This window comes from Miniopterus schreibersii, assembly GCF_964146895.1.
Source record: "Miniopterus schreibersii genome assembly, chromosome: 17".
NCBI lineage: Eukaryota > Metazoa > Chordata > Mammalia > Chiroptera > Miniopteridae > Miniopterus > Miniopterus schreibersii.
In genome coordinates, this window is record NC_138117.1 from 44,379,993 (window position 1) to 44,399,278 (window position 19,286).

General features: G+C 48.2%; 2 protein-coding genes across 8 annotated transcripts; one reads left to right on the forward strand and one right to left on the reverse strand.

Moving 5' to 3' along the window:
• Positions 1 to 1,854: 1,854 nt before the first annotated feature.
• Positions 1,855 to 13,968, reverse strand: ZNF251 (zinc finger protein 251). 6 transcript variants are annotated; one of them, XM_081116408.1, is made up of 5 exons: positions 13,537 to 13,615; positions 12,363 to 12,411; positions 11,988 to 12,159; positions 11,448 to 11,561; positions 1,855 to 3,518 (listed from the first exon to the last, which is right to left on the reverse strand). In XM_081116408.1, the coding sequence occupies exons 2-5, from the start codon at positions 12,393 to 12,395 to the stop codon at positions 2,059 to 2,061; spliced, it is 1,779 nt and encodes a 592-aa protein (XP_080972534.1). In that variant the 5' UTR covers positions 12,396 to 12,411; positions 13,537 to 13,615; the 3' UTR covers positions 1,855 to 2,058. The 6 variants fall into 6 exon arrangements, with proteins under 6 accessions (XP_080972534.1, XP_080972535.1, XP_080972532.1 ...); XM_081116409.1 differs by having other exon boundaries at positions 11,988 to 12,120; positions 13,537 to 13,608; XM_081116406.1 differs by having other exon boundaries at positions 13,404 to 13,547.
• COMMD5 (COMM domain containing 5) lies at positions 13,554 to 17,163 on the forward strand. Of its 2 annotated transcripts, none has more exons than XM_081116412.1 (2): positions 13,554 to 14,075; positions 14,560 to 17,163. In XM_081116412.1, the coding sequence occupies exon 2, from the start codon at positions 14,616 to 14,618 to the stop codon at positions 15,285 to 15,287; it is 672 nt and encodes a 223-aa protein (XP_080972538.1). In that variant the 5' UTR covers positions 13,554 to 14,075; positions 14,560 to 14,615; the 3' UTR covers positions 15,288 to 17,163. The 2 variants fall into 2 exon arrangements, with proteins under 2 accessions (XP_080972538.1, XP_080972539.1); XM_081116413.1 differs by having other exon boundaries at positions 13,759 to 13,842; positions 14,564 to 17,157.
• The last annotated feature ends 2,123 nt before the right edge of the window (positions 17,164 to 19,286 follow it).

Here is a 19,286-nt window from a genome sequence, read left to right on the forward strand (position 1 = left end):
CTCCCCTGGTGAGGTGGAACCCACTCCCTTTACCACTGTCAAAGATTGTGCTCAGCCACCTCCTCTCCTGACTCATGTTTGTCTTTCTCTCCTGCCTGCACCAGTGCTTACACCAGACACAAGCAGATGTGGGTCTTTCAGAGGAACATCACTCTGGGGCCCCCTCTAGGAGCTTAGGAGCTAAAACAGCTGCAATTCACCCACAAAACAAGCCAAAACACACTATCCGTGCTCCACATTCATGCACTGCCCTCAACTGACAAGATGACTTGATTTCTTCTTTCTTCCTCCTTTTCCTCGCTCACTTCCCCTCTCCCTTCCCAAACATGTCTGAAGCATCTATCTGTATCAGGTGCTGGAGGTAGAACAGTCCCTAAGAAAAACCTCTGACAGCAAAGAGCTCCAGGTGTAATGTAGGAGAACTACATACAAAGTGAAACAAACCATGAGCCACGATGCAGAGTGGGTATGAAGCTTGTGCTATGGGGCCCAGGGGTAGGAGACTGACTTTTTCTGAAGGACGTATGTTATGTGGAGCCAGTATTTTTAAACAATGCTTTGATTTCAGAGGCAGGGAGAGAGAAACATCAATGATGAGAATCATTGACCGGCTGCCTCCTGCACGCCCCCTACTGGGGATCTAGCCCACAACTGGGGCGTGTGCCCTGACCTGCAACTGAACCAGATCTCCTGGGCCCTAGATGGATGCTCAACCACTGAGCCACTCGGGCTGGGCCAGAGCTGGTATTTTCTTTTTTAATATATCTTTATTGATTTCAGAGAGAGGAAAGGAGAGGGAGAGAGAGAGAGAGATAGAAACATCAATGATGAGAGAGCCATTGATCAAGCCCACAACCCGGGCATGTGCCCTGACCGGGAATCGAACCCCGATCACCTGGATCCTAGGTGGACGCTGAACTGCTGAGCCACCCCCAGCCAGGCCAGAGCTGGTATTTTTATCCCCGTTAGAAATGAGGGGAGAGGCCACAGAGTAAGCCCAACACAGAAGAAAAGACAAGGCCTGCAGACCCTTCCACACATATCATACTGGGTGAGCCCACACTTAGAAGTTCAGTGCTTAAGCCTTTTAATAATGTTAACAGGAAAGCCTGGCCGGGAATGGCTCAGCGGTTGAGCGTCGACCTAGGATCCAGGCAATCATGGTTCAATTCCCGGTCAGGGCACATGCCCGGATTGTGGGCTTGATCAATGACTCTCTCATCATTGATGTTTCTCTCTCCCTCCCACTCCTTTCCTCTCTCTGAAATCAATAAAGATATATTTTAAAAAAAGAAATATTAAAAATCTATATATATATTAACAGGAAAGGCAGAACATGAGCAGGTGGAATAAGTCAAGCAAATCCCAGGACAAATGTTAAACCAAAGCAGCAGTGATCCCAAATTCTCTAGAAGACGCAGGAAGGGTGGAGAAGAGGGTAATTGAAAAAGAGACTTAAAGGGGTCATATTAGAGTTGGCCTTGAGGGAATGAAGAGTAGATTAGAAAAAAGATTCCTCTGGCCAGTCTCAACATTGAGCCAGGATGGCAGGGTGCTCACACCATAGAGATGAACTGGTCATGTTTCTCAAATTTCCCAGTGAAACTCTTTAAATACAATCTTATTGCTCAAATTACACTAAATAGGGAAATTCATATTAAAATGATGGATACCACAACATTCCCACAAAGATGGTTAGAATAAAAAAACTGGTGAGGATTCAAATCAACTAAACTCATATGTTGTCAGTGGGGATCTAAGAACAGTCTCGCAGCTCCTGAAAAGTTAAACTTTCCATGAGCCTGCATCCCACTATCTGTGACCCAAGAGAATGGAGAAGTTATGTCCATAAAATGGCCTGTTGTAAATGCTTACAGCAGCTTTATTCACACTTGCCCCAGACATAGCAACCCAAATACTCTTCGGCGGAGAACAGATAAACAAACTGCCTCATCCATGCAACGGATGCTACTCGGCAGTAAAAAAGAAGGAACTATTGACACACAACATCACAATGAATCCGCAGGACATTAAACCAAAGAACCGAGATTCAAAAGGCTACACAGCAAGTGATTCTGAAAACATGAAACGTCTGTGAATCGCCCAATGCAGAACAAGGTTTGTGCCACGGCTGAAAGCTCTATGACCATCACACACAGAGCGTTTCTCTCCAATGGGCATCTGTCCATTTGGCCTAAGGCTGGAGCCAGGAACAAAGGCTGGACCACACTTTCTGTATGCACAAGATCTCCCTCCAGCATGGACCCTCTGATGCTGAGTGAGGGTTGACCTCCGGCTGAAGGCTTTCCCACAATCACCACATTCATAGGGTTTCTCTCCGGTATGAACTCTTCGGTGTAGGGCAAGCTGTGAGCTCTGACTGAAGGCTTTCCCACATTCAACACACTGGTAAGGTTTCTCTCCAGTGTGAACTCTTCGATGCTGAACAAGAGTTGAACTCCGGCTAAAAGCTTTGCCACACTCGTTACAAATATAGGGCTTCTCTCCCGTGTGGATCCTTACATGTTCAGTGAGGTGAGAGTTAAAACCGAAGGCTTTGCCGCACTCATTACAAACGTAGGGCTTCTCTCCAGTGTGCACCCTGTGGTGGAGAAAAAGGCTTGAGCTCTGGCTGAAGGCTTTCCCACACTGGCCACACACATGGGGCTTCTCTCCAGTGTGGATCCTCTGGTGCTGAATAAGGCTTGAGCTGCGACTGAACGCCTTCCCACACTGATCACATCCGTGCGGCCTCTCGCCAGTGTGGATTCTCTGATGCTGTGTTAACTGTGGGCTCTGGCTGAAGCCTTTTCCACACTCATTACATTTGTACGGCTTCTCTCCTGTGTGAATGACACGATGTTGAATAAGACTTGAACTTCGACTGAAGGCCTTCCCACATTCACTGCACCTGAAAGGTCTCTCTCCAGTATGAAGTCTCTGATGGAGAAGGAGGTGGGAATTGAGACGAAAAGTCTTCCCACATTCATTACATTTAAATGGCTTACTTCCAGTGTGAACTTGATGGTGCAGAAGAAGACCTGAGCTAAGAGCAAAGGCTCGCCCACACTGACCACATTTGTAAGGCTTTTCCCCACTGTGACTTCTCTGATGTCTGGTTAGGTCTGAATTGTACCTGAAGGTTTTGCTACATCTATCACATGTAAGAGCTCTCGCCCCTGTTTTAGTTCTTTGAAGTCTGACAGCATTTTCGTTCAGATTCAAGTTTCCATCAAACGCACCCCACTCCTGGGTTCCTTCTCCTGTAGGCTCTTCCCTGCACGTGGCAGTTTCTTTCCGAAAAACTCTCTTGTGATAATGGAGTTTCTTCAAACTCTGCTGAACAGAATCCCACATGTGTCCGTCTACTTTACTCTCAGGGTCCCAAGCTTCCTGCAATGCAGGTGCCTGTGGATTGTACCCTGAGAATCTTCTTGATATAAATTCTGGGGTTTTTACTTCTTCAGAGCATTTCTGGTTTAGAATGGACAGTTCCTTCTCGGTCCCAACCTCAAAATCTGTTACATAAAAGCAGAAAGGCATTATTGCAGAAAACCATCCATTAGGGATAATATCCATGTGTCAAAAGCCCTCATAAAGCATTCTGTAAAAGGTAAATATAGGTGACAGGCAGAATTCAGAAGATGGCTGGTCCGCAAGATAAAAATAATTAGGTTCGCCCGGCCGGGCGTGGCTCAGTGGTTGAGCATTGACCTAGGATCCAGGCGATCAGGGTTTGATTCCCAGCCAGGGCACATGCCCGGGTTGCGGGCTGCAGCCGATCAATGAGTCTCTCATCATTGATGTTTCTATCTCTCTCTCTCCCTCTCCTTTCCTCTCTCTGAAATCAATATAGATATATTTAAAAAAAAATAAAAATATTTAGGTTCATTAGTTATCAAAGAAATTAAAATAAGTTATAATTTCCCACCTACCAAATTGGCAAATTAATCCATTCAGCAAATATTTAGAAGACCAGGGACATGCTAAGTAAGGAATATAACAGGGAGGGAAATATAGTCTCTGACCCCATGAAGTTTATATTCTATTCAGGTAGATAGATAATTAAGCAAATTTTTAACAAGGATGATAAACCACATGACAGGGAAACTATACAGAAATGTGGGAAATACATCATGGCCTCCAAGCAGGTCTACATGGTAAGAGAAGACCTGGGGGAGGAAGTGAGGTTTCAGCTAAAACCTGAAGATGCCAGTTAGCAATGGCAGATGAGGGCCTGGATGTGACCTGTGACAGAATCTATCAAGTTCAAAAATCTCACTGTGGCTACAGAAAGAAGTATGAAGATGGGAGAGTGGCAAGATGGGACAGGGAATGGTCATGGGGGAACCAATACAAGCTCAAGAACCTTACACTCGCCCTGGCCCAGTGGCTTGGTTGGAGTGTAAAAAGGTGGAGGGTTCAATCCCCATCAGGGCACATACCCAGGTTGCAGGTTCGATCCCTAGTCAGGGCGCATGCGGAAGGCAACTGATTGATGGTTCTCTCTCACATCAATGTTTCTCTCTCTCTATCCTTTCCTCTCTCTAAAATCAATTTTAAAAAAACAAAAAACCCCTTAGACTTTATTCTAAATATTTAAAAAATAATGATAATCAGTGTTGATGAGAATTAAAGAAACAATCCCTGTCTTTTACTATTGGCGAGACTATAAATTAATATGACTTTTTAAAAGGGAAGGTTGGCCCAATATAGGAGCACCTAAATTTATTTAAAAACTTCTAGAGGACTTTAAGGGCGAGATCGACAGCAAGACAGTCACAGTAGGGGACTTTAACACCCCACCAATTTCACTGGATAGGTCTTCCAGACAAAAAAATCAACAAGGAAACAGTGACCCTAAATGTCACACTAGGTCAGATGGATTTAATTGACATTTACAGAACATTCCACCCGAAAGCTGCACAATATACATTCTCCTCAAGTGCCCATCAGTAGATGAGTGGGTAAAAAAGCTGTGGGATATTTACACCATGGAATACTATGCAGCTGTTAAAAAGAAGGATCTCTTACCCTTTGGGACAGCACAGATGGAACTGGAGAATATTATGCTGAGTGAAATAAACCAGTCAGAGAAAGACAAGCATCACATGACCTCACTCATACATGGAATATAATAAACAAAATAAACTGATGAACAAAATAGATCCAGAGACACAGAAGCATGGAATAGCCTGAGGGATCTCAGAGGGAAGGTGGGGGTAGGGGAGTGGGTGGGGAGATTAATCAAAGAACTTGTATGTCTATAAGCATAAGCCATGGACACAGACATGGTTATGGGGAAGGCCTGGGAGTGGGGTGCGTACAGAGTGGAGGGGATCAATGAGGGGGAAAAGGGGAACATCTGTAATACTTACAATAAAGATAAATTTTTAAAAAAATAAAAAATAAAAGGGAAAGTTGGAAATACCACAGAATTGGTATATTACATGTAAGTGAAACTTTCACTATTTGCAGATGACATGATATATAGAAAACCCTTAAGACTCCACCAAAAAACTATTAGAAATAATAAACAAATACAATAAACTTGCAGGGTATGAAATCAATATAGAGAAATCTGCATTTCTATATACTAACAACAAATTACCAGAAAAATAAATAAAGCCCTAGCTGGTTTGGCTCAGTGGTTAGAGAGTTGTCCCGCAGACTGAAGGGTCCCAGGTTTGAGTCCGGCCAAGGGTACATACCTCGGTTATAGGCTCAATCCCTGGCCCTGGTCGGGGTGCATGCAGGAGACAACCAATCAATATGTCTCTCTCTCTCTCTCTCTCTGAAAAGCAATGGAAAAAATATCCTCGGGTGAGGGTTAAAAGAAAGAAAAATAAAAGAAGCAATCCCATTTACAATCACAGCAAGAAGAATAAAATACCTAGGAATAAACTTAACAAAGGTTAAAGACCTATATACTAAAACTGTAAGACATTATTGAAATAAATTGAAGAAGACATAAAGAAATGTAAAGATAGTGTGTGTTCATGTAGTATTAGAAGAATTACATAGTTAAAATGTTCATATTACCTAAAGCAATCTACAGATTCAATGCAATCCCTATCAAAATTCCAATGGCATTTTTCACAGAACTGGAACAAATAATCCTAAAATTTATATGGAACCACAAAATATCCAAAGCAATCTCGAGAATAAAGAACAAAGCTAGAGGTATCGTACTCCCTGACTTCAAACTACATTACAAAGCTATAGTAATGAAAACAGTATGGTATAGGGGGAACAGACACACCCACCAATGGAACAGAATAGAGCCCCAAAATAAACCCACACACATATATAGGCAACAAATTTTCAACAAAGGATCCAAGAACAGACAATGGACAAAGGAAAGACTCTTCAAAAAATGGTGTTGGGGAAACTGGAAAGCCACATGCAAAAGAATGAAACTGTAGCCTTATCTTACATCACGCACAAAAAATAACTTAATTTGGATTAAAGCTTGAATGTAAGACTCGAAACAATAAAATACATAAGGGAAAACATAGGCACTAAGCTTCTGGACCTTGGTCTCAGTGGTGTTTTTATGAACTTGACCCCAAAGACAAGGGAAAAGAGCAGAAATAAAAAAGGAGAAATACATCAAATTAAAAGGCTTCTGCAGAACAAAGGAAAGAGTCCACGACATGAAAAGGCACCCTGTAGAATGAGAAAGTTATCTACAAACAACATGTCCAATAAGGGACTAATATCCAGAATATATAAACTTTTTCAATACAACAAAAACAATCCGATTAAAATATGGGCAGTGGCCCGGCCGGGCATGGCTCAACGGTTGAGCATCGACCTAGGATCCAGGCGATTAGGGTTCGATTCCCGGTCAGGGCACATGCCCGGGTTGCGGGCTGCAGCTGATCAATGACTCTCTCATCGTTGATGTTTCTATCTCTCTCACTCTCCCTCTCCCTTCCTCTCTCTGAAATCAATAAAGATATATTTTTTAAAATAAGTAAATAAATAAATAAAATAAATAAATAAATAAAATATGGGCAGTGGATCTAAACAGACATTTTTCCAAAGTGGACATACAGATGGTCAGCAGATATATGAAAAGATGCTCAATGTCACTAATCATCAAGGAAATGCAAATCAAAACCCGGTGAGATACTACCTCACACCTTTCATAATGGTGAGTGAGAAAAATACAAGAAATAAGCATTGCTGAGGATGTGGAGAAAAGAGAACCCTGTGCACTGTTGGTGGGACTGTAAATTGGTACAGCCACTGTGGAGAACAGTGTGAAGGTTCCTCAAAAAATTAATAGAACTTCCATTTGATGCAGCAATTCCACTTCTGGGTATTTATTCAAAACATTTAAAAATATTTATTCATCAAGATATATGTACTCCTCGCTAACTGCAACATTACTCACAGTAGCCAAGCATGGAAACACCAAGCACCCTTTGGCAGACTGGATAAAGAAGACAGTATGTGCACACGTGTGGGACATGGGTGGGCCCAGAGGGCACTGTGCGTGAAGTCAGTCAGATGGGAAAGGACAGAAACCATTCTTCATGCAGGTGGGACATGAAACAGAAAGTGCCCGACGGACAGACAGAACAGGACCCAGGCTGTTGATGCAACCACCACAACGGTGGCTGCAGGGAAAAGAGGGCGAGCTGGGTGGAGGAGATCAGACATGCGGCGGCGGGAGACTAGACTAGGCTTTTGATGTTGCGCACTTAATAGGGTACACAGATGTCAATTTAAAAGTATACACCTGCAATTTGTATAGTGTTATTAAGCATTGTTACTGGAATTTTAAAAAAATAGGAGATTGCTCAAACCAATCATAGACCACCCATATAACAGAATACCCTTCTGCCAATAAAATTACATAATAGAAAAATTAAAAGTCCGTATGATCTATTATAAAGTAAAAAATAATGTTCTCAAACTACATGTACAGCATAAACCAACTTTTATTGAAAATATATATGCAAGGTTGGTGCTGTTTCTTCCCTATGTGTTTGGTTGGTAAAGCCACCTGGGTTTGGCATTTTCTCTGAGGAAGGGTTTTAAATTACTGAGTCAATTTCGTTAATAGTTATGAAATTAGTTAACCTTTTCTTGTGTAAATTTTGATAAATAGTATTTGTCTAGGATATTTACACATTTTATATCAATGTTCAAAAATTTAGCATAAATGTGTTCAAAATATCTTTTTCTCAGATGGCTGCAGTATGTCTGTGATGGCTCCTTTTCTCTTTTATTCTTGAACAGTTACACCCAGAAAACAAAAAGTGATAATAAATGCTCCAATTCCTCTTGTGAGATTATCAACTTCCATACCAACACTTGACACCAACAGCATGAGAAAAGAAAGTATCAGGCGAATCTCACTCATAACTATAGGTGCAAAAACCCAAAATAAAACATCAACAAGCCAAAACCATTAATATATAACAGGGATCACATGTCGAGCAATTTTAGGATTCCAAGTCCAGTGTATCATGAGAAAAATTGACCAGGGGACTCACACTTAGAGAAAAGAGGAGAAAAATCATACGATAATCTCAACAGATACTGAAAGAATTTCTGACAAAATTCAACATTCATTTTTGATTAAGAAAATAAAAAAGTCAAACTCTTCAGAGAACCAGAACCAGAAGGAAACTTCCTTGATATAACATGGGACTGGTATCTCCCAAACACCGACAACAAACTCTAGCCTTGGTGGTGAGCGTGGATATACCTGCTGGCACTTCCTTGTTAATGCTCCCCACCAGAGCAACAAAACAAAGAGAAATACCAGGGGGAAAGAGTAGAAAGGAGGAAAACAAATCACCATTCACAGGAAGTGTAAATTATAAATCAATAATAGTTTATCCAGTTAGCTGAATAAAAACATTAAACATTACTGACATTTCTATGCATAGACTAGTTATAAATAAATAGCTACAAAATTACAAGGAACAGAAATCATTTAAGCCCAACTAGGGCGTGACCCACATGCCCACCAGCACTGCGATGGATGAGAGGCAGCAGAGCCACGCAGGGAAGACAACATGACACAGGACAGTATGCTCGGATCTCATACATGTAATTCTGAGGGGGAAAGCAATTCAGTTAATATAAAGTTCAAAACCAAACAAAAATTAGTGGTTACCATGGGGGCAGCAGTGACCGGAGGGGGCAGAAAGGGGGCTTCCATGCTGCTGATTATGTTTTGTTTCTTATCTGGTTGTTGTATGTCTGTGTCCAATTCGTGAAAATTCAGTAAGCAATTACAAGTGGTGTGATTTTATGTATGTAAGTTATTTTTCAATAAAAATTACTTTTACAGAAAAAAATAGTATTTTGTCCTGGCTATAATATAAAGGACAAATAAAAGTTACACACACATACCTTAATTAAAAAATACTTTATTGCTAAAAAAAAAAAAAAAAAGGTACACATACACACACATAGAGAGAGAGAAAGAACATCTACATTAGCACAGAAAAAATATCCAATACCTAGTCATTTTTTTCTATAGTCTCCTTTTAGGAATCATACATAATTCCTATTGACTTCTCTTTCCTCCCTGGTGTCTCATATTGATGTAAATGCGAGTTTAAGAATAGATATCATGCTGTCATACACACTTTACCCCTTTTCTTTGGGACACTCAGTGAAAACTGGGACACTCAGTTTCACTGTGACATGTTCTCAACTCTGCAGGGATAGAGCTGACTGCTACCATGTGGGTGACCTCACTCACTGTCATCGGTGTTATAACAGACCCAGCACAACCTATGGTTCATACATTGCCAGAATCTGCCAAAATGTGCCAAAATAGAACCCAGAAAACAGAGATAAATGAACAGGCAGAGCCTGGCTGCCTGCCATGACCTTCCCAATGGTCACCTTGGCAACAAACAGCAGCAGGAGTGAGGTTCTGCTGCCTCCCAGGGGTTGCCTGTGGTAAGACTGCACATGTAAAATCACAAATCACTAGAGTGTGACAGCGAGGACTGCCCAAGGATGCTGACACGGTCACTGCAACCACAGCCTGACAAGAATCAGCGTGCAGGTGAAGGTATGGGACAGCAAGGAGCTGGGACAGCAAGATCTGAAGACAGCAGTGCCTCAGTCCCCAGGACACACCAGCACTGAGAAACATCCTCCCCTCATCCAAAGCTCACCAGGTTCCACCTGGGCACCCCGTCACCAACAGACTTTGAGGCTTCTAAAGCAAGGCACTGGTGTTCACCACGGCTTCTCTGCATGACAAAACCCCACAGTAACAAAACCACCTTTTTCCATCCAACTGAAAGGCCTGAACACCCAGCCACTCCGTGAGGGCTTTCCGGTCAGGGGTGCCTTCTCACCCACACTGTCTCCCCGGCAGCCCTTTCTCCCACTGCCCCAGACAGGACTTCAGGTTCCTAAATGAGGACTCTTCTCATGAGCACTGCAGGGAGCCCCTGATGTCAGATGATCCACACGGCGACAGCACAGAAATGCTGACCACATTGGGCATTCCATTCAAAGCTTGGCACTAACCATATATACCAGCCTGATTCCATTGCAAATTTAAAATAGTACAATCAGCCCTAGCCAGTTTGGCTCAGTGGTTAGAGGGTCAGCCCATGGACTGAAGGGTCCCAGGTTCCATTCCAGCCAAGGGCACATACCTTGGTTGTAGGCTCAATCCGCGTGCAGGAGGCAACCAATCGATGCAACTCTCTCACATCCATGTTTCTCTCCCCTCCCTCCCTCTCTCTGGAAAGCAATGGAAAAAATATCCTTGGGTGAGAAAAAACAAAAACAAACAAAAAACTCAGCAACTTTATGCTACTAGAGGTTAAACGTCACCCAACAAGGAGATGCTGGAGAAAATTCTGTAGAAAGCATCAGGGTGAGCAGTTAATACAATTAATTGCAGATCTAGGGCACTAGCAAAGGTGAGGGTATGAGTGATGCCGTGTGCTTTGACAACTGACCAAACATGGAAGGGTAACGGGGAGAGAAAGGTGGACAGCAGAACACGCCACTGGTTGTCTCAGTAGCTGGGAGTCAGAGATAGGGCTTCGAGCTGACAAGTCAACTAATAAAAGTGTGTTCAACAGAACAAAGTAAGCATTAAAAAAAAAATACTATTGACTAAGATTGGGAGATGCAGAAGAAAAAGGAGAGAAGTTTGTGTAATAGGTGAACCTGGTAGATAACCACTGGCTACTGTCTAAAGAAGGAGGGTAGGAAGGCTATTGTATAAAAAAAACATGTTCTGCAGAGAGATAATTACCAAGTACAAACCTCCCTAATGACCAAAGGAACCGTGTATTTTTAAAAAGAAAGCAAACAAGTCAGTAAAATGAGAGCTGTTAAAGCAAGCGCACATGTCTGCAGGAGTACACAACGCTGTCTGAGACTGTCCCCAGGAGCCCACGGAAGTGAGCCCCATCACCTAACCAGCCCCCATCCACTCTCACCTGTACTGCAGCTGCTCAAGGGCTCCGATTCCTCAGCTCCCGTAAGATCCAGTACCCACAGCTCCTCACCTTGCTCCAGCTGGGAGATCAGTTCTGGCTTAGGGACAGGGAGTCCTGTTGAGGTGAGGGTCCTGGATAAGCTAGTGTAGCCTGGGGAGCTGCAGCAGAGCACTACCTACTGGGTCTTCCAGGTCAGGTGACAAGTGTAGTTTTCCTGAATCTCCCCACCCCTCCACACTACCCCCAAGTCGGAGTGGGGCAGGGGTCACAAAGTGTGTGTGTTGGGGGAGTGGAAGGGGTTGGTCAGGGGAAGCAGGGGCTGAAAGTAAGCGCTGAAGGAGAGTAAAGCATCAGTTCTCCAGCCCCTGGGGTGCACAAGTAGGTGTGGGCATGCAGAGTGAAGTCTGGAATTGGGAGCCAGGCACAGATCAGACTGGTACCTGGGGCCTAGGGGTAGGACCTTCCTCTTTGGGCACCAAAGTTTGGAAGCAGCCCTGAGCTCCCTAGAGGCCCACACCACAAGCCCAGGGAGAGCCGCACCCAGAGAGGCCACGTGCCCGTAGTTCTCCAGCATCACATCCCTGTACAGCGCCCGCTGGTCTGGGCCCAGCTGCTGCCCCTCCGCGCGAGAGAAGTATACAGCCACGTCCTGGAAGGTCAGCGGCACTGCCTCCTGTAACGACAGGTGGCCGCTGCCCTGGGGCTGCGCCCACTGGGCACACCTGCTGCGCTCAGCCCGAGGACCAGCCGCCCTCTTGGGCAATGAGGACCCGGATGAGCCCCCAGAGACCCTCTCCCTGGGGAGGGCGTGAGTCCAATCCCAGAGCCCTGTCCTTGGGTGCCGGGATGCCTGGCTTCTCCAGGAGCTGGGCTCACCACTCCAGAGGAGGGAGGGCAGGAGGAAGGTAAACTCACCTGGGGTGCTGGAAGCCCGAGTGCGGCTGCCATCCTGGGGGAGCAGGATCTGAAGGAAGACTCAGGACCTGAGGAGGGCTGCCCGGGCCCTGGCCTCCCCAGCTCACCCTCGGAGGGAAGGAACCCACTCAGACCCACAGTGTCCTTAAGTCACTCCATTAACTTCCAGGGCCCAAGGGGTGTGAGGGATGGACAGGTGAAGGGTAGCATTAATGGGTTCCTGGTGTGGCCTCCTGGGGCCACAGCACATTCCCTTATAGAAACTGCTGGTCGCAAGGCCGGAGTAGCTCAGCGGTTGAGCATCGACATATGATCCAGGTGATTTCGGTTTGATTCCCGGTCAGGGCACGTGCCGGGATTGCGGGCTCCATCCCAGTGGGGGGCGTGCAGGAGGCAGCCGATCAGTGACTCTCTCATCACTGATGTTTCTCTCTCTCTCCTTTTCCTTCCCTCTCTCTGAAATCAATAAAGACATATTTAAAAAGAAAAAAAACGAGTTGCTGGTCAGAGGCAGACCACCCTGCAGTAGGGCCCAACGCGTGCCTGACTGCCCGGCGACACGCTAAGTCCCTCGAACTGACAGAGCCAGAGTCCAGGTGAGGCCGGGAGCTGAGGGCGAAGCTGGCCGCCCCGGTGGTCGTTCCCGGCCGGCCGGGCGGACCGCGCCCGGCACAGGCTGCGCAGCCCCCGCCCCCCCATGGCGAGAGGACGTGCGCGGGGCCGGGTGGGCATGAGCCACCCAGACGCAGGCACAAGCCCGCCTCAGCCCCACGTCCCCAGCCTCCTGCGTCGCCGCCCACATCCTCGCCGCCGCCCCTCAGGCCAAGCTGAGGTCCTCATTCTCCCAAGTCTCCCCTGCGGCCTCCTCCGGGCCCGCGAGCTCTGGCGCCCAGGGCTGCGGACACCGCTCGCCGCTTCCACCGCGCGCGCGAGCCGGGGGGCCGACCTTCCGCCCGGCAGGTCCTCCCTTAAACCTCCGCGCCCCGGCTCGTGCCCCTCGCGACCTCGGCTGAAACCTCCCGAGGCTCGGCCCGGACGCACCTGGGTCCGCCCACGCCTCCGCTCGAGCCCGCCCACTCGGCCGGATCTTCCACAGTCGGCATCCGGCCCCCGCGCTCCCGCCCGCCGCCCGCAGCCCGTCGCGGGCGCCGAGCGCGCGGAAGGAACTGCTCACCTGGGCGCAGCGCGTCCGCCGGGCAGGGGCGGGGCCAGACGGAACGGGCGGGGGCGGGCTGCGTCTCCCCGTCAAAGGCCGCGGGTGCCGGAAACGGCCGCGGCGGTCTTGCCCGGCACTTCCGGGGCTGCTCTAGGACCACAGAGGGCTCTCGCCGTCGGTGGTCGGCTGAGGAGAGGGTCGCCCGAGAGGGCGCCTGTGGCCGGGCCGCCGGGCGGACCGGCTGGGCTCCAGGCATCGAGCCCACTCTCCGCTCCAGGCCCGGGCGTTGCTGTTTGAGCGCCTCTCCATCCCCGGGCCAGGCCTGTACAACCCCTTCTTTTCTTTTCTCTTGCTTAGAGAGAAAAGAACTTGTCTGCATTTCCTGATCTGTGTGGAAAGGACAACTCTCCCGGGCCCGCGGATCACAGAGGGCCAGGTCCTCCCACTTCCTAGAGCTTCCCGGAAGTGTCCCTGGGTCGCCCCGGTACCAGACCCCGCTTCGGGCCGCGCCGCTGCTCTCGGTCGGACTGTTCCGCTTTAGACGGCGCGCGCGCCAGGTGGGGGGCGGCTCTGGTCTGGGGGCGGGGTGGGTGGGGTCGCCCTTACCGGGAGGGGGTTGCTTAGCATCCGGGTAGCTCTGCAGACTGGAGGCCTGTTCCCGACAGTAGCGCTCCGGCCCGCGGTGTCGATGCAGCTTGGGGCGCGGCCGCTGGACGCTGACCGCGGCTCGTGCGCATGTTAGGTGCCCAGGACGCAGGGGCGAGCTCAGGGAAGGACTCGAACAGGGTCCGTCTCTGTCGGCCCCTCCCTCTGGGCTGGTGGCTGCTCTCCTGTTTGCTTATTCACCTCTCCCTATCTCGTTTCCCTTTTAACTTCCTCCTCCCCTTTTCCTGGGACTACCTGCACCCAGGATACCTCCCATCACATGGACTGTCATCAGTGGTTCACACTGTCACTGTATTGAAGGTGGAAACCAGGTTAGTTCTCAGTCACTGACCCAAAGGACATGGGAAGTCATTGGCTTCTCTCCACTCCCTCCAGGCAGTTGCAGCTGGGACCTGCCTCTGGGCTGGTTGATCAGAGAGGAGGAAGCAGCAATGTGTGCCGCGGGGGCTGCAGCTCCATACCTGCATCACCCTGGTGTCAGTCACAGCGGCCAGGTGAGTTTCCTGGGGGCCCAGCTCCCCCCAGAGGTGGCAGCAATGCCCCGGATCCTGGGGGACCTGGACAGAGGCACATTCAGAAAATTGTTGAAGCTGGTGGTCAGCAGCCTGCAGGGAGAGGACTGCCGTGAAGCTGTGCAGTGCCTCGGGGCTGGCGCACACCTGTCAGAAGAGCGGCTGGGTGCCCTGCTTGCAGGCACCCACACACTGCTCCAGCAGGCCTTCCGGCTGCCCCCCTTGAGCCTGAAGCCCGAAGCCTTCAAGGACCAGCTCCAGGAGCTCTGCATCCCCCAAGACCTGGTCATGGAGTTGGCTGATGTGGTGTTTGGGAGCCAGCGGCTTCTTGACTCTGTGGCCAGGCAGCAGGGGGCTTGGCTGCCCCACATTGCCAACTTTAGGTGGAGGGTGGATGTGGCAATCTCCACCAGCGCCCTGGCCCGCTCCCTACAGCCAAGTATCCTGATGCAGCTGACACTTTCGGATGGGTCAGCACACCGCTTTGAGGTCCCCACAGCGAAGTTCCAGGAGCTCCGGTACAGCGTCGCCCTGGTGCTGAAGGAGATGGCCGACCTGGAGAAGAAATGTGAGCACAGACTGCAGGACTGACCTGCACTTCCAGTTGCTCTGGTCACCTGGGGACGGCTGCTCCGACATCTCCAAAGCAAAGCCCACCCTGCCTAGGAGGCAGTTAAGTGACAGTGTGTGAATGCAACCACATCATCCTCTGAAAAAGTTAGCAGTGTTTTTCCTTTATTTGGGAGTAAAGCAATGATAAAAAACATGTCTTCCTTGGTAGTGTTACCCTGCACACCCCTCCCCTGTTGTTGCTGGGTAAGGGGATCTGCTGCTCTAGGGTGGCCATCTGGTCTGGTCTTTCTGGGGTCCAGTCCAAGGCCTTTGTGTAGATGCCGAGTTCATATAGCTGGGCCCCATGTAGCATCTGAGCGCTCTGCTCATTTGCTCCTGTGAACCCTGTGGTTCAGTGGGGATATTTCGTTCTCCTGTCTTAAATCCCTGAATTCATGGAGCCGACATTGTAGAGAGGAGGGGAAGACATTACAGAACACAGAACAACAAATAACTGGTGCAGCTTGTTAGTGGATGGTAAATGATGCAGAAAGTAGGCGTGTCCAGGTGATGGGAGGCATGGCTATGGGAGAACTGGGCTGTCATTTTACATTGGGTTATAGGGTGCACCTCCTGGAAGACTGGTATGTGAGCAGAGACTTGAAAGAGGCAAGGGAACAGAGTGATCCAAGTGGGACCTCCGGGCAGAGGGCAAGTGAGGTAGAGGAGTGAGGGGTACTGAGGGCATTCCCTGACCTAACAGCTGTTTTAAAAGGATCACACTAGGTGCTGTGTTGAGTACAGCAAGAATCAGGGGCCTTTCCCAGCACCTCAAGGGTGGGTGTGCAGGGCAGCTTGGGCTGCTGGGTTCCAGAGTGGGGATGGCATGTTTAGAGTTGGAAGCCACTGAGACTTGGGGGCATTTGGTGTGCAAGATTACCACAGTGACGTGTCCAGTGCAATTAGGAATGGAAACCTGGAGTCTGAGCGTGGCCTGTGTGCCTCAGCAGGATGCTCCAAGCTCCACTTCCATGGTTGGGCCTTGTGGCTGGGACTCCATGGTTCTAAGTCATACACTTGGTGGCAGTGAGGAAAGGTGCCTTCCAGGCCACCCTGGTGTTACAGACCCAAGGGAGGAGTATGGAGTTGTCACTCAGAACCCACCTCAAACCTCTCAGCAGCCCCTGCAGTAGGGGGTGGGCAGACAGGCTTGAAGCTGCAGGCATTGGGTGACAAGTAAGCACTGGGATTTTCATACCCTTTCTCTGCCTACCAGGCCAGGGAACCCTTGTGCACCCAGCTGGGGTTTCCTGGCTGTCTCCACGGCTGTGTTGGTATATCTACTCTAGTAGTACACACCAAGGGCCCCTGGAGGGTCTGAAGAGGGTCAGCAGACTTGGGGGAGGGGGTCCAGGCCTTTTTGAGGCACAACTTCTGGTCACATGCCATCTGCTCCCGTCTCTGCCCTCACCAGGTTCCAGGTAAGTGGGGGCATAGTGCTCTGCTCACCCACCAGCTCCCCCTCCCCTCACTAGGAGGTGGTTTAGGCCATTTGTCATCTGGTTAGGAACAGCAGGTCAGGTCACTGTTCTCCATCCTTCGTATATGGGACATGGTGGCCCTGACTGCTGCCCCTCCCACAGCAGCTCTGGGGCAACACTTCTTCCAAAGGGCCTCTGTCCAGAAGGCTGGGAGCAGGTAGCACAGACTTGTAGGCCAGCAGGGTAGCCCTTCTCACACGTCCTCTAGCTCAAGGCTTGGAGAACATTTTTATAAAGGACCAGATGGAGTATTTTAGCTACCCAGGTCATAGGGGTTCTGTAAGCTCTGGCACCATAGCTTGAAAGCAGAGATATGTTAATAAATGGATGTGATTACATTCCAATAAAATTTTTTTACAGGCATTGAAATTTTCATTTCATGTGTCACAAGTACTTCTTTTCAACCATTTAAAAACAATTCTTGGCCCTGGCCAGGTAGCTTAATTGGTTAGAGCATATTCCTGATACACCAAGGTTGCTGGTTCAACCCCCTCAGAGCACATACAAGAATGCATAAATAAGCTGACCAACAAATCAGTGTTTCTCTCTCCCTTCTCTCAAATCAAATTTAAAAACAAAACGTATTCTTAGCTCCAGAACGGTACAAAACCAGGTGGCAGGTGGGCGGCAGCTCTAACTGCTACACCTCCCTTGGCCCAACTCTCATCAGGCAAGACCCTATACTCCCACAGGATTCTCCCAGGCTGCAGAGGGCCTGTCTACCCTTGTTTGTGATAGGACACCATAGGCCTGGACTTGAGGGCAGAGGCTGGCCTTGTCTACCTTTGTCCCCAGGCTGGCACAGACCTTGCACAGAGAACGATGCACCTGGGAAATTACCATTCAGTCATGTTGACTTTTAGATCTCTGTGGAAGCTCTTGGCAGTTGTTTCTCTTATGTGGGTCTCTGACTTCTTGACTTCAAAGCCTGGATACTTCCCAAATGCATCATTTATTCATTCAACAAACATTTCCTGGGCTGTGAGTGCAAGTCACATGCACTGGGGATACAGGGGTCTGCCCTCCCCCCCAACACTTTGTGAAGCTCCCACAAACCTCACAAGTTACAATTTCATAAATCACAGTTTAATAATTGACAATGAAAGCAACTTCAGCTCAAAATTACAGGTTTAATTTATTAACTCCAAAAGAGAAGTTCAAAGTATTTTAAAACCTACTCTGAAACAAACTGGAAACCCTTAAAATGAGTTTATTATATTTACTGAATCCCAAATTGGGAAATACAGCTTGAAAGTAGAGCAGAATATTCCAAAACTTGCACGGCCCCATAGTAGCCCATGACCCCTCTTTTCTGCAGGAGCTCCCAGCACATGTACTTTTCATGTGTTCCTGGAACCTCATTAACTGCACAGTAGTTTGAATTGAAAGTGTCTGGCCCAGGGGCCCACTGGTGACACATCTTTTTCACATGGACGCAGCTAAGAGACTACTCCTCCTCTACTTCTGCAGCTGGGTGTTTTTGACTGGAGTGTAGGACTTGGGATTATTGCTATGAATTCTCAGTTGTATTGGGACATTTTAGTGAACGAACCACACTAACAGTTGAGAAGAAAAATAATTTCTCAAAGGTTGGAGAGCATAAGGATTTTAACGAGGCGACACAGGCCGTGTGGTAGACTTGGCTCTTGTAACGAGAAAGCAGTTAGGCTGGCTGTGTTCCAGTAAACTTTATTTGGTCACAATGAAATTTAACTTCGATATAATTTTCAAATGTCACAAAATGTCTTTTGTTTTCCAAGCCACTTAAAAATGTAAAAACCCATTCTTAGCTCTGCTAAAAGGTAAAGTGAGGCATATTAAAATTTCAGAGTTTACTTGAGCAAACATGGATTGGAACCAGGCAGTGCCAAACCGAGCGAGCGCTCTGTGGAGGGGAGCCAGAGAGGTTTTCATAGAGTTGTACAAGCAAAGCATGGAAATCGTTTGGCTACAGCTCAAGCAGTTGCCTTATTTGGGAAGCCTGTTGGCTGTGACAGATGCACTTACATGGACTGGCTAAGCTTCTGGTCTGCTTGGTAGGTACTGAGGCATTCAAGCCACCCAATCTAATGGCCTGTGTTTGGTTAACGCACCACACAAAAGCAGGCTGCAGACTGGGTTTGGCCCATAGGCCATAGTTCACCAGCCCCTGATCCAGGACCACTGCTGTCCAGAGACTCAGGTATTGAAGCAGATTTAAGGTGGGAGTCTCTGGCATTGTCTAGCCTGCAGTTAGTGTTAGGGGAAAGAAAAGAGTATCATGCCCAGGATGGAGTCTGGGAGAGTCCGTATCACCCCCACACCTTTGTCCCTCATTACCCAGGAGGTGAGGGAGGTGGGGGTCCAATGGAGAGCACACAACAGTACCCAGTGCCAGCAGATGGCAAGAGTGTGCCCTGTCCACTCAAGACCTTGGCTGTTGTCTCATCGTTGGGTGACCTAAAATATTTATGGCCCTTTTCAGATTGGGCCCACCTGTCCAAATGTGCCAGCAGTG

Excerpts from the sequence above, each read along its gene's own strand:
- ZNF251 (XM_081116406.1), bottom strand. The coding sequence starts at position 13,465 with ATGCCGACTGTGGAAGATCCGGCCGAGTGGGCGGGCTCGAGCGGAGGC. Across the intron at positions 12,412-13,403 it reads GGAGGCGTGGGCGGACCCAG|ATCCTGCTCCCCCAGGATGG; the intron begins GTGCGTCCGGGC and ends GTCTTCCTTCAG. Across the intron at positions 3,519-11,447 it reads CTTGAGCAGCTGCAGTACAG|ATTTTGAGGTTGGGACCGAG; the intron begins GTGAGAGTGGAT and ends TTTATGTAACAG.
- COMMD5 (XM_081116412.1), top strand. The coding sequence starts at position 14,616 with ATGTGTGCCGCGGGGGCTGCAGCTCCATACCTGCATCACCCTGGTGTC.